At 34.8% G+C, this 15,407-nt stretch overlaps 1 protein-coding gene across 3 annotated transcripts in view; it reads left to right on the top strand.

The window, feature by feature from the left end:
* Window positions 1-15,407, top strand: part of SLC39A9 (solute carrier family 39 member 9) — a 50,319-nt gene that overhangs the window by 26,961 nt on the left and 7,951 nt on the right. For 2 of the 3 annotated variants that reach the window (XM_074236035.1, XM_074236034.1), the window contains exons 3-5: window positions 9,247-9,444; window positions 14,179-14,247; window positions 15,039-15,124. In XM_074236035.1, coding sequence (XP_074092136.1) covers window positions 9,247-9,444; window positions 14,179-14,247; window positions 15,039-15,124 — 353 coding nt within the window. Of the gene's footprint in view, window positions 1-9,246; window positions 9,445-10,667; window positions 10,689-14,178; window positions 14,248-15,038; window positions 15,125-15,407 lie in introns of all 3 variants that reach the window. The other variant, XM_074236033.1, reaches the window with a different exon arrangement.

The following is a 15,407-nucleotide window of genomic DNA, read 5'->3' as shown; positions in this document are numbered from 1 at the left end:
TTAACTGATATTTTGGGAGCTCATGCTCCCATCTCAATGCTCTAAAACTATATAATAAGAGTAACTAAATTTAATGATTATAAACAGAAACTTCCAAGATATGCTTTTACAATTATAGCCTAACAGAATTTCTGATACTTAATGATCATAGTTTTATGTTTGTAGGAAACGTATGTCTTCTCAAAGTAGCAAGAATTTTGAGAACTTTTTACCTGCCATAGTGCTAGTTCATTATCTAACTGGAATTTGAAATTGGAATTTCTCACCACTGTGAGAAAAGGCACAAATAACAGGAAAGCAATGGAAGAAATAAAAAATTAATAAAGTAAATAAAATCTAGGTTAGGTCTAAAGCCCAGACTACAGGAATCTGACATTAATAACAATTTAAATAATACCGTCTTCTAAATAATGCCATATATCTTCTATATTGAATAATTTGTATAGGCTGTCAAAAAGTTAGACTACTTTTCAATATTTAGAATCTTATTGTATTCTTTAAAACAGTGAATTTCCCTTTTGTAATTTATTTTCTGTAACGTTTTACTATGCCTTAAAATTTTTAAGTAATAAATTTAATAACTATAAACAAAAACATTCACATAAACATAAAACAAGGGTAAAATCCTATGCAAAATCCAAAATGCTTTTACTCTTTGTAAAACACTTCTATTGTGTAAAGATCTCTTCCAGATCCTCTGACATTTCACTACCTGTTTTTCTTTTTTCTTTCTATAATTAGGATGCATTTCTATAGTTAGTGAACATTTATAGTTCTTGCTTTGCTTTTATAAAGTCTGTTGACACCTGTTAATGTTTTATATTTAATTCTTGTCAAATCATTAAGAAAAAGATTCGCCCTTTAAAATGGAATTCCAGAGTGGTGGAGCCAAGATGGTGGCATGAAGGCAGCATTTCCCTGGAACTCCAACCCCCCCAACCCCCCAAAAAACAAACAAAGAATGGCTCTGACCAAAATTTAGAGGGGGCAGAACCCACAGAAAGACTTGAGTGATACATTTTCCTAGTCCAAGATAACTTAGAAGTTCAGTGGGAAAGGTATGTTTCACCAAGATGGGGGATTGGGGAAAAAAAGTCTTGGCCCAGCCCAGCCCAGAGATCACAGGCAACAGCTTGAAGGGGCAGTGAGAGAACTCTGCTCCACCCGAATGAGTGTGGAGTGAGGGAGCCCCAGGGCAGAGGGAAGTACTGGGCCATCTACATATCAAAGCATGGGCTGGAGACCATAAGACCTTGGAGGAATAAAGGTCTCAGTGGGGTGCCCCCCCCAAAAAAAAAAACCAAAGTCTTGGAAGTGCTGTAAATTATTCTTGGGCTGAGGAAATGAGTAAACTAAACTACAGAAAAAGAAGAATCTGACCATATTGAATTACTTTAGTCCCATGGAAGATCAAAATACATATTCAGATGATGACAAAATCAAAGCTTCTATATCCAAAACCTCCAAGAGAAATAAAAAATGGGCTCAGACTATGGATGAGCTCAAAAAAGACTTTAAAAATCAATTAAGGGGGGCGGGCAGCTAGGTGGCATAGTGGATAAAGTACTGGCCTTGGAGTCAGGAGTACCTGGGTTCAAATCAGGTCTCAGATACTTAATAATTACCTAGCTGTGTGGCCTTGGACAAGCCACTTAACCCCATTTGCCTTGCAAAAACCTTAAAAAAAAAGCAATTAAGGGAGATGGAGGAAAAACTGGGAGGAGAAATGAGAGACCCATGCAAAAAAATCTAGAAAATCAAATCAAAAGCTTGGTGAAAGATATACAAAAAAATACTGAAGAAAATAATGTTAAAAACCCAGTTTAGGCCTAATGGAAAAAGCAAAACAAAAGGCAAATGAGAATAATGCCTTAAAAAGCAGAATTGGCCAGCTGGAAAGGGAGATAAAAAAGCTCTCTGAAGAAAATAACTCCTTCAAGTGCAGAATGGCACTAAAGGAAGCTGATGACTTTGCAAGAAATCAGGAAGAAATAAAACTCTTCCCAAAAAAAGCCAAAAATTAGAAGAAAATGTGAAATATCTCATTGGAAAAACAACCGACCTTGAAAGCAGATCCAAAAGAAATAATTTAAAAATTATTGGGCTAGCCAAAAGCCACGACCAGGAGAAGAGCCTAGACTTCATTTTTCATGAAATAATAATACAGCAAAATTGCCCTGAGATCCTAGAAGCTGAGGGTAAAATAGAAATTGAGGTAATTCATCAGTCAGTCACCCCCTGAAAGAGATCCCAAAAGAAAAATTTCCAGGAATATTATAGCCAAATTCCAAAACTCCCAAATCAAAGAGAAAATTCTAAAAGCTGCCAGAAACAGACAATTCAACTACCAAAGGCTCCATAGTCAGGATTACACAGGATCTGGCAGCATCTACGTTAAGGGCTTATAGGGATTGGAACATGATATTCCAGAAGGCAGAAACCGAGAATCAGCTACCCAGCAAAACTGAACATCCTCTTTCAGGGGAAAAGAAGAACGTTCATTGAAACGGGGGGACTTTCAAACTTTCCTATTGAAACAACCAGAACTGAACAGAAAGACTCTGGTGAACTATAGAGGGAGTGGAAGAGAGGGGACTATCTATGAGGAACTTGATGATGCTGAACTGTTTGTATTCTCCTGCATGGGAAGAAGATGTTGATAACTTATATGAACTTTCTCATTTATAAGAACTGTTAGAACAAGCATAGGAAGGAGTGGAATATAATGGTATGATGTGGTAAAAGGATGGAGTCAATGGGTGGTGGGGGAAAGTACTGGGAGGAAGGAAAAGGAGATGAAGAAGAACCTGAGAGATTTCACATAAGAGTCAAGAAAAGGCTTTTTCAATGGAGGGGAGGGGAGAAGGCAAGGGGGAATGAGTGAGCCTTCATCCTCATCGAAAATGGGTCAGGGAGGAAATGACATGCACACTTAATAGGGTGAGGAAATCTTAATAGGGTGAGGAAATCTATCTTGCCTTGGAGAAGGCTAGGATGAGGGGGAATGGGGGGAGGGAAGGGGGGAATAGGTGATAGAAGAGAGAGAAGATCTAGGGAGAGGGTATTTAGATTCAACACACTTTTGGGCAAGGCCAGGATGAAAGAATAGAATAAATGAGAGTGGGGAGAAATAGAGTGGAGGTACAGCTAGTAATAGCAACTGAGGGAAAAATATTGAAGCAACTTCTCTGGTGGACTTATGATAAAGAAAGCAGCTCACCCCAAAGACAGAGCCATTGAAATCTGAACACAGACTGAAGCACATTTTTTTTTCTCTCTAATTTTGAAGTTTCCTATCTTCTTGGGGGGGTGGGTGGTTATGTTTATTCTTATGTTTACTCTTCTAACATTCAATTTCAATTTATATCAATGTTTGGTATGGAAACAATGTAGAGACTGTCAGACAGCCTTGGAGGGGGATATTATAGAATTTAGAGCCTTGCAAAAAATGATGGGTACATATTACTATTGTATATAATTGGAAAGCGAATAAAATGTTAAAATGTTAAAAAAAACAACCCCCCCCAAGATAAAAATGGAATTCTACTTTGTTATATTGAAGTTCCACATTCTGTTCTATTGTAGAATTATTAATAATAATATGGTTAGGTGATGAGGTTGGTTTGCCTTCTATTCTACACTCATCTCCTCCTCCCCTGTTTGCCCCAAGGTTGATTTAAGAGCAACAGATGAGTCAAATAGGAGTTCCTCACGACAAAACATTTGGGGATCAGTCAACAATAACAATTGTTTAATAAAAATAGGCAATGGACATAGAACAAAAATGAAACAGTTCTTACTCTTAAGGAGTATGTACTTATATGTACACATATAAGTAAATTAAATTCAAGGTCATTTCAATAGAGAAGAAGCACTTGCATTCAGGTAGATCAAACAGGATTTCATGTAGGAGGTGGCATTTGAACTCAGCTTTAAACAAAACAAAGGTTTCTGAGTTCTGATTTGGACATGAAGATTTTAAGTGCTTTGGTACATTTGGAACTGTTTAATAGGTAGGTAATCAGTGACAAAGGATTTGAAGATAGGAGAGAAAGCAGGATTTTTTTATTATAAAGGAGCTCCTTTTTAAAATTTTCTTGTACTTTTTTCATTTGACTACTAGAGAGTTGAGGAGGAGACATAATCTGGAATTCTGCCTAGAGAGGATTGAGATCATCAATAGAGGATGCATGGGGAGGACCTACAATTAGAGGATAAGACATGGATGGTGATTTAGCAAAAGAAGCTGAAAAGAAAACAAAACTGGGGAAAAAACTAGATAGGAGCAGTGTCATTAGAATTCAGAGAATAAAGAGCATTCAATAGAGAGTTCAGTAGTACTAGATTGTACAAAAAGGATAATTGAGAAAAGACCATCAGATTTGGCAAGATTTCATTAAAACCTTTAAAGAGAATAGATGAGAATGGGAAGCCAGGGTACAAGAAGTTGAGAAATAAATGGGAAAAAAGGAAGCAGAGATAACATATGTAGACAGTTTTTTTCCTCCTAGGGTTTTTAACTATAAAATGGAAGTAATATGGATGCATAGGTTGGGGGGGGGGGGTTAGTAATAGGAGACAATTAGAACCTGTAATACTCAAATTATTCTTGGAAATTGAAAAAGTAAACTACCACAATCCTTTAATGGGATAATAATAGTCTCAATACCTAAACCAGGGAAGGATAAACACAGAAGGAAAACCTTATAGGTCAATCATTTTAAAAAATCAGTTCAAAAAAAATTTTTTTTTGCTTTATTTTTTGTTTGTGTGTTTGTTTTATGCAAGGCAGTGGGGGTAAGTGATTTTGCCCCCCATCACAGAGCTAGATGATTAAGTGTCTGAGGTCAGATTTGAACTCAGGTCCTCCTGATATCAAGTTCTGTCAAGGAAAAATTTTCTTCTGATTTCTACTGTTTTAATGTGTGTGTTTTAATAAATCTGGGCTATATAAATGAACTCTGCTTACTATGATTACTGCTAATAATTCTTGTTAATGGAGCATAATGAGTTAATTCTAAGCAAAATTGTATTGTGGAAAAAATTCATTTTTAGTTCCCTACAACCTCTTCCTATTTTCTCCACCATCCCCTTCCCTGAATAACTCTGTACTCAACAGTATCTGATTAGGCCTACTCTCCTCATTGAAAGTTATAGTATTATAGTAAAAGAACCTATCCTTGGAGTTTAATCTTGATAATTAGGTAAGCTATTATTAGTGTGAAATCTTACCAAAGGAATTCTGGGAAGATGACAGAGTGGGTCAGAAAATTCCAAACTCCATATTTTTTCCACTAACCAATCAAAAAAGCACCTCAGGTGAAAGTAGAGCATTAAAAACAAACAAAAGGTGGGCAGAACAGTTTTCCTTTTGAAACAAAGGAAGAAAATCCAAAGAAACATCCTAGACTGAGATTCAGACTCCTGAGTGAAGTACAAACGCCTAAGTTCTTGAAATAACTAGAATTGGACCCCAGAGGATAGCCTCTGTCTCAACCACAGAAATTTTTAACCTCCCAGCCTATGGTGGGGGGGGGGGGGGAGTTAGGCTTATGAGTGGAAGAGAGGGTACCTCTGCTGAGAAGAGATGCCAGGCTCAATTGAGCGGCAGGTAAGTCGTAGTCCTCGGCAAGAAGGAAGCAGCCCATGCCTGGGGAGTGTGGAGGCAGAGGCATGGCGACACTGCTCGGAGTGGACAGTTAGTAGAATTGAGTTCTAGGTCTTGATTCTCAGCCAGAGGGGGAGAAATGAAGCTTACAACCACTGGAAGGTTCTCAAGAAGTAAGATCATTTCCTGAATAGGATGCTGAGGGACCCCAGGTGTGTGCTCAGAGGGGGCGAAGATGCATTGGTTAAGACACAGCACAAAGCTCCTGTGGTCAGAGACACCATCTCCAACACCACAGGACTAGAGCTGAATATAAGGAAAAAAGATGCTTAATTTTTTTTAAATGAGCAGGCAAAGGAGAAAGAATCCAACCATGAACAGTTGCTATGGAAATAGAGAAGACCAGGGCTCATCTTCAAAGGAAGAAGTTGAAACAGAAAAAGCCTTTTCTACCCTGAAGAGTAATGTCAAAATCTGCTCAAAAATGACTTTAAAAATCAGTTTTTAAAAAAGAAAATAATTACAAATCCAAGGAAAAAAAAAAAACAAGAAAATCTTGAAAGTAAATGAAGGCAGCTTGGTGGTTCAGTGGATGAGCAGTGGTCCTGGAGTCAGGAGAACCTGAGTTCAAATCTAGTCTGAGACTTAATAATTAACTAGCTATGTGACCTTGGACAAGTCACTCAATCCCCATTGCCTTATCAAAAAAAAGTAGATGAACTGGAAAAGGAGATTCAGAATCTTAAGGAAGAAAATGATTCTTTGAAAATTTGAATTGGGCAAGGGGGAAGTCAGTAAAGTTATAAGAGACCAAGAAATAATAAAACAAAATATAAGAAATGAAAAAATAGAAGAGAAGGTGAAACACCTCACAAGAAAAACAGTAGCTATGGAGAACAGACCATTGAACTACATGAGGACTGTAGTTTAATAAAGATTCTTGATACAATAATACAAGAAATAATTAAAGAAAATTTACCTAAAGTATTGGAACAAAAGGGAAAAGTAGAAATAGGAAAAAATTCACTGATTGCCACCTGAAAGGGATCCTAGGAGAAAAACTGACAGGAATATAACAGCAAAATTTGAAAACCTCCAGGTTAAGGAGAAAATATTAAGAACAACAAGGAAATACCCAATTTAAATAATTAGAATTATACGTAACAGTGTCTACTTTAAAAGGCTGCAGGTCTTAGAACAAACACTACATATTGAAGAACAAAAAAACTAGGGTTGCAGCAGAAAATAACATACCTAACAAAATTAAACATAATCCTGAATGAAATAATTGGTTATTCAATGAATTACCAGTTTTCAGGATTTTGTTGCAAAAAGGCTTGGACTTAATAGAAAATTTGACATACATGATAACAAGACAAATACAAGGTAAGCATCAAAGACTAATTACAAGGGACTCAAAGATAAATTGTGAGTTACCATCTGATACAAATGAGATGTGACAAGAATTGATACAAAGGAATTGGGGGAAAAGAGGGCTGGTAGTTCTGAAAATCTACTTATTTGTGTGTATGCATGTGTGTGTGTGTACCTACATATATGACTATTAAAAACCTAATTTTGGAAAAAAATAAGAGGAGGGCATAGGGAGGGTGATGAGTTAGAGGGAAATATAGAATTGTGTGTAGATTGATGGGGAGGGGAGTATAGGAAGGGTATGTAAGGAAGCAGTAATTTGAATGATCATTAAGTTATAGGAGGGCTGAGTAGTAACAAGTAGAGAAATGAGAAGAGGTTGTTGCTTTCAGGAAATGTTATAAGAATGAGAGATACAAGCCAAATATCTATGAATAGGCATGTTCATATGTTTCTATATGTCTAGGTGTATGTGAGTGTGTGTATGTGTGTGGGTGTACATATATATATATATACTATAAAATATCTCAATACATATTGTATATGTGTATGTGAGTATGTATATAAGTGTGTATAAATGTATGTATGAGTGTATCATGCTTAATTATAGCTGTCCTGGAGTGGGGAGAGGTGAGAGGGGGAAAAATAAACAGTGTACAACAGAGAGCAGATGAAAACTTAATAAGGAAGCAAAGAAAAAATGGACAGATTTGAACACAGTGTATATTTTTATGTAGGCTTTTTTGAAATCAAAATTTATTGCTTTATATTATGAATCTTCTCCTGTATTTTGCTGTGCACCTGACAATAATTGTTTTCTGAAATAAAAATTTAAATTAAAAAAGCATTAAATCTTCCAAAGCATATTTAAATTTTGAAAGAGGATGGTTAGAATACACAACAATGTGTTGAGATGAACAAAATTTGGCATCTAGGTGGTTAACCCTTATAGAAATCAGATGGCCATTAATTATGAACTTGATCCTACCATGGGAATATAACTGTCATTTCTTTTAGAAAAAAAGATTTTTGATAAATTGTTAGAAATTTCTTTTTAATCATATCTTTCTTGCCCCCTCTTCTTAATCCATTTGCATCTGTGAAATTTTAAAAAATACAAATAAATGCATTCTATAGGAAAAGAAATGTTAATAATAAAGAAGAATTTTTTATCTTTTATTCCACTTCTTCATTTATGTGCAGTGTAAGTATGCAGGGATTTTATCCTTCTCAAATTGCCTAAGAACACTTGGGAGAAATTAACTAACTAGACCTAAAATATTACAAACAGGACTATTTATCATCTTTTTGTCAAAAAAATATATTATCTCTTTATTAGCCTGTGTTAATGAAATTCAGCAAAGCTGAGATGCCAGTCCCTAAAGAGTTTGCATCCAAGTTACAGGATAGATGGACATTCAGTAGTGCTCTTGCCATTTGCTCCATTTCAAAGTCTCCAAAACTGACTTTTTTGTGTGTGTGTGTTTGCAAGGCAGTGAGTGGGGTTAAGTGACTTGCCCCAGGTCACACAGCTAGGTAATTATTAAGTGTCTGAGGTTGCATTTGAACTCAGGTCCTCCTGACTCCAGGGCTGGTGCTCTATCTACTGTGCCACCTAGCTGCCCAGAAAATATTTCTTGTGAAGATGGAATTTGGTCTAGAGGATGTTTCTCTGTCTTTTTTATTCTTGTGTTAATCTAATGAATGGTATCTGAAATTATTCAAGTCATAATATTAAAACTAAAAGACTATTGGACATCATGCTTGATTTTGTAGATGAGGAAAAGGGTGCAAAAAGTTTAAATGATTCCCCTAAGGTTACAACTTTTAAAGCTGAAAAATAATTGCTTACTTTTCTTTTTATGTCACCTAGGACTGATAATCATTAATCGATTCTCCTTTTTACTGACAGATCAGTCAGTAAAGCTTTCCGTAATGTTAAACCATCAGTGACATAATGTTATGATTTGGATCTTTAATGTTATGATTATTGGGAAATGGTATAGCTTACTTGCTCCCTCGTAAGTTTACTTCTCTATTCTGAGTTTTGGAAATACAGTGGGCAAACAGAATTACATTTCAGTAGTAGAAGAAACTTGAAAATTTAAACATTTCAGACCTGTTAGTGGAACCATCTTATGTTTAGATAGCTTACAACATAGGAAATCAGTGCTTTGGGGGAAGGTCTGAAATAAAAATACAGGAAAATAAAGATTTCTTCTTTGCATTTTTTTCCTTCCCACTTTTGATTTCTCCTACATTAGGAAAGCATCACCAGACCAGTGAGGCACAGAATGTGATTGCATCAGACAAAGCAGTAGAAAACCCACTTGTACATGAACATGAGCACAGCCATGATCACACAAGACTACATGCATATATTGGTGTTTCCCTCGTCTTAGGCTTTGTCTTCATGCTACTGGTGGACCAGATTGGCAGTTCTCATATGCATTCTACAGAAGGTAAGTGACCCTAGGTTTGCAATGTGTAAATGATTTGGATTGGAAAATTACAAACAACTTAAATATCCTGGTTTGTATTGTTGCCTTATTCCATAGATACCTAAGAAATCACTGACTTCCTTTGGATCCAGTGAAATCTTTCCTTTGGGAGGAGCTATTGAAGTAGTGTGTGTGTGTGTGTGTGTGTGTGTGTGTGTGTGTGTGTGTGTGTACACACACACTACTTCAATATTTGTAAAATATCTTTCAGCTATTTATTTACTTAAAACTGTCATATTATTGAAGTGATTCTAAATTTCAGAACAGGAGTTTTGAACCTACTTTCCATAAATAGATACATACATAGACATATAGTACATCAGTAGAATTCATTTCTTATTTTGTGCATTTAAAAGCATTATTCTGAGAAGAAATTTATAGGTTTTACCAGGCTGATCAAGGAATTGTAATATATAAAAAGTTAAGAACTTTAGTCTAGAGGTTTGTATGTCATAGCATTTGTTGTTGCCCAACTCTACTCCTACATTTTGAATAAATTAAATTTTAATATCTAAAAATTGTAGTTGATTTAAATAAAAACATTATTTATATGATTTCTTCTTAACATCAAATGAGAAACAAATCTCTTAGATGCTATCTAATACTGACTGCATTACTGAGTTGTCTATAGTCTGTTTTTGAAATTTTTTTCAGTTTAAATTAAAATGTCCTTGTGTAGCCTTGGGCAAGTCACTTAACCCCATGCCTTGCAAAAATCTAAAAAAAAAATTAAAATATCCTTTAATGGACTGTATTCTAAATCCTCAATCAAGGGTTTAAATGCTCTTTGTATCCCTATTGTTCTTCCACTTATTTTGCCTGTTAAGTAGTTTCTTTTATTGTTGAATTAGTGTTATTTCTCTAGGGTCTTTGGATTTTTTTCCCTAAAATCAAGATAATTGATCATTTTATCAGTTTCTATTCCTACTTTTGGTGATAATTGACTTTGTGAATAAGTATTTTTATGGTAAATCAGCATCATACTAGAAAGGGGGGAAAGGAAGGTATCCAATCAGAAAACATGCAAATGAGATTTATTAAAGATATTTTTTGGAACTGGCTTACTGTCAAGCGGACCAGAAATAGGAAATGTAGCAAATCTCTAAATAAATAGCAGATCAACAGGTATAAGGGGAGGGGTAACAGTTTCAAAGATAGCATCTAAGCTTTCCCTTTTTCTGTAGGAAAGGACTCATCTCTAACAGGTAAGCTTTTCTATTTTCCTGTGGATTTTATAAACCGATCATACATTTACTAAGTGCCTAGTATGTAATAGGCACTTTGCTAGACATGGGGGGGGGGGAGTATGAACAAAGAATGAAAAATCCCAGCATTTAAGTCAGGACACTCAAAGAAGTTACATTCAATCAGGGGGCATAAAGGGGGGGGGGGAGAATGAATGAGAATATACATACATAGATGTAGATACACTTGTATATAAAAATAAATAAATAAAAATTTGGGGAAAGAGCACTAAGGGTTGGGAAATAGTCTATTTTCATCCAGATATATGTTTGGAATCTTGAAAAATTCCTTGTGTTCAGGAGGAGGGGGAGGATTATAGAGAATGTCTGACTCAACCATGAATGGTTTTGATAGATTCATTTCAGATGTTTTTAGAGAGTTATAAGCCTATTCCTTGTGTTCTTCCCTGTGCTCTGGAAATATTTCCAAAGCCTAGAAGTTTTCCCTCCCACTGGTAGCATAAAAGATCAAAAAACAATGGTGCCATTAAATTTTCTCAGGACCTGCATTTCCAATTGAATTCTTAATTGTCCTGAGCTATTTTTGAGGCTCTGAAGCATACTATAGATAGTTAAACATTCATTCATGACTTTATGTTCTATGCTTCATATGTGGTGGGACCAGTGTACAATTGTGAGAGAATAGAATAGAGCATAACAAGCTAATTCTCATAGGCTTGATTACCTAGTTTCATCTGCTTTTCAGAGTTTCCCAAATTTTAAAAATCATTACTGATTAATTCCTCAGTTCTAATGATGTCAGTGAAAAAGATTAAATTTTCCTATAGCTTTAAAAAGGGTTTCAGTTTAAAAGTAAATTATTTTTTCTTCCCTAAATGTAAACTGGAAACAAACATCAAACATGAAGACTAGACTCAGTTTTAGCAAAGCATAACAGGGCAATTCTTTTCTGATTTTTTTTAAAATGAATTTGAGATCCTTATTGCCTTAAAGATAAAGGTTAGGCTACTAACTAGTTTGTCATTCAGTTGAGTGTTTATCTGACTGTAATAAGATACAGTGCTTTAATTTTAATTCTTTTTCCTTGTAAATGCTTTCTCTTGTGTTATTTCTTAAAGAAATATTTTGGCATTAAAGACAGAAATATTTTCATTACTGACCCTAACCTATTTTGTCATTTGAGCATTCTTTAGTCATTTTAATTGGTTCTAAAGTAAAGTGTATAGCACAGTGCCTAGCACATAGTAGATGCTATATTAATGTTAACTGTTATTATAAATGTATTTGATATTTATTAACATCATTATGTATCTTCTCAGGTGCTTATAGTTGAGAAATATAATATATGTGAATTCCTAGTGAAAATAAATATAATATAGGCTATATACAGTAATTTATATATATATATAATAATTTTATGTATAGTATAGCATATGCTGATATGTTATATAGCATGTTTTATATATGCAGTAATTAACAATAAGTCCTATTTATGTAATACAGCAAAGTTTAAATTGTTTTCTGTAAATTGAGCTTTTGAAAGAGGTTACTATATAGTTCTTGTTTTACAGATGGACAAACAGATTCAACACATCCAATGTTCAACCTATAGTCACATAAATAGAAGCTGAATTCAAAGCCAGGTTTTCCAAGTCCAAGTCTTGGCTTTTTAGATCAAATTTCATTTTGCCTTAAAGAATTGTCTGTCCTTTTAGTTAAATACTATTAGTTAATAGTTAAATGCTATTGCTTAAGACCTAGCAGAGAACACTACTCTAACTCTGTCTCAATTCTGAACCCCTGTTACAAAAACTTAAACCCACATGTTAGATTTTAAGATGACAGGGAAAAAAATCACTTTTAACCCAAGATTAATATATAAAGATTAATGATAGAAATGGTCTTGATTTACACTCTGAAATAAATTCAAATTTGGACTGATAAAGAAGGAAAAAGTTAAATCATTCTAGGAAACATGAACATGGGGAGAAATAAAATATAGCATGTTCAGTATGTGATAAAATTAGTGTGACTGGACAGAGAATGCAAAAGTAGTAAAAACAAGTATAAAGTAAGTAGAAATATATGAGGCTATTTAGGCCAGAAAGTTTGGACTGGTATTGAGAAACACTGGGAATCCATTACATACTATTTTAAGCAAGGGAGTGATGCAATAAAAACAGATCTTGGAAAGATGAAGGAATATGTGGAATTGAAGAAATTAGGGGTGAAATGAGGGATGGTTTGCCTTAGGTAGTCTAAAATTCTCTTTGTGTGAAATAGATGAGCTGAATCAGTAAGGAACTCTTGTGGTTGGTTGTTTGATTGTGAAATAATGAGGACTTCAGTTATCATAGTAGCAGTGAGAATGCTAAGATATGGGGGACATTTGGAAAGAAGAGTCAGAAGTACTTTATTTTTGAGGGGTAAGGTGAAAAGGGATCCCAGGATTGTGAGGCTGGGTGCCTTTGACAGAAATGGGGAAATTAGAAAAGAGAACTGTTTGAGGAAAAAAGATGAGTTTGAGATGTATTGAATGAATTTGAGATGACTATGGAACAAATTAAATGAAGAAAGTATTATTTAAGTGTTTAGAGATATGGAATAGAAATTCAGGTAAACAATAGGGACTGGAGATGTAGATACAAATGAAATTGAAACTGAAACAGTGAGACTTCTTAAAGTGAAGGAAAAAGATGCCAAAGACTAGGAATACTAAGAGACTGGAGGAAAAAAGTGGAGTCTGTAAAGGAGGTTGGTGCCAATATATCACAGAAACTTGTGGTTAGAACTACATGACCTCCATGTTCCCTTCCAGCTGCAAAATTATTTGATTCTAAGAGAGGGTTTAAAGAAGCATTAACCATTGAAAACAGTTGAGAAAAATGAAGAAAAAATTTAAACAATTGTTGGTTTGGTCATTGATGACACTTTTTAAAAGAGCAGTGAAAGAATAACAAAATTATAAGGAAAACAAAGGTATTAAAATAGAAGCTCTTAATGAAAGTGACCTAATTGAAGAGTTGGTTATCAATGGAAGTAGAGATGGGACAGTTATTGAAAGAGGTTTTGTGTGTGTGTGTGTGTGTGTGTTTTAAGGAAAGGGGAGATCTCAGCATTTTTTGAAAGCAATGAAAAGGAATCATTGGAGACAGACACTGTCTTAAGTTTTGCAAAGTGCTTTCTTCACAACAACTGTGTGAGATAAGCCCTGCAATCTTTATTCCTGTTTTACAGGTAGGAAAAAAATTTGGGTTCTGAAAGAAGTATGAAGTACCTTGCTTAGGTTATACATTTAATTTATTGTTGGAATCAGGACTTAATCCAGATCTTCTAATGTCAGAATTTATACTGAATAGTCTTTATTTCATATTATAAGGAAGAGTATAATTAGCTCTTCTTACAAATAGTTACTTCTGCCTTCAAACCCATGTTATATTCACTTATAATTCATCTTCCTTAAGAGATGTCATTCTCATTTTCATTTCAGATCCAGAAGCAGCACGATCCAACAATTCCAAAATCACTACCACGTTGGGCCTTGTAGTTCATGCTGCAGGTAGGATTATCATGCTTCTATGTGTGGATGGAATGCCAGTGAATCACTAGCCTACTTTTCAGTTTGTTAAGATTCGGTTTATGAGAGGCTGCCAATCGGATCATGTACAAAGACCTGCAACTTCTCCCTTTACCCTTTTCTGTTCTTAAGTGGGAGAATATTCCAGAATGGAAACCATAATACTTTTCTTGGTATTATTTTAGAACTTTAAGCAGTAAAGTAGGAATCTTTTGAAATAAAGAATTGCAGTGAATCCCTTCCTAGCAGGTGGAATTAGGACCAGTAAGAAACTGGAAATTTTCTTCTAGGCACTAGCTGCTTTTGGCCTGGTTTCCTTCTTAAGGCATGCTGGATTAGAATGAAATTGAATCACTGACAGCACCCACTATGACCATGGTGACATACTTAGGGCTAAGTAAAGACTCATTTGTGCTAGAGCTTTTCAACTTGGCAAACTCGTTTTGAAAAAATGGAAAATAATTCCAATTGAAACACACTTTAGGTCATGTGTGTATTGAAACACACTTTAGGTCATGTATGTGTGTGTGTGTGTGTGTGTGTGTGTGTGTGTATTGATTTAACATTTAAGAATAGATGAGTGAGGGACAGCTAGGTGGTGCAGTGAATAGAGCACTGGTCCTGGAGTCAAGAGGACCTGAGCTGTTTCCAGCTGTTTAAAAAAAAGAAAGAAAGGAAAATCTTCCTTTGAAATACTCACTTCATATGTATATCGTCTTTGACCTGACTTGTGAACTTGAGAGTATTTTTCTGTTTCATTTTTATGCATTCAGCTGATGGTGTTGCTTTGGGAGCAGCAGCTTCTACTTCACAAACTAGTGTCCAGCTAATTGTATTTGTGGCAATAATGCTACATAAGGTAAGCATTTGCAGTAAGATTTGATATCAAGTGAATTTTATATTTATATTTTAAGATTACCTTGCCCAGGAAAGTTAGTCTGATTTGTGAAACTTGTGCAGTGGTAGGAGTGAAGTAATATGAAGTCTTTTAGGAATAACCATTTTGTTAGAAAATTGTAAATGTGTTATCTAATCTTTAATTCTGTGCAATATCATAGTAATTTTTAATATATAAATTGTTAAACTATTTGTTGAAAATAATATCAAATAGCAATATAACTAAACTTAGTAATTATAGTAAT

The sequence above is a fragment of the Macrotis lagotis genome, chromosome 4 (genome assembly GCF_037893015.1).
Source record: "Macrotis lagotis isolate mMagLag1 chromosome 4, bilby.v1.9.chrom.fasta, whole genome shotgun sequence".
In the NCBI taxonomy this organism is placed as follows: domain Eukaryota; kingdom Metazoa; phylum Chordata; class Mammalia; order Peramelemorphia; family Peramelidae; genus Macrotis; species Macrotis lagotis.
This window is presented reverse-complemented; position numbering and strand designations above follow the sequence as displayed.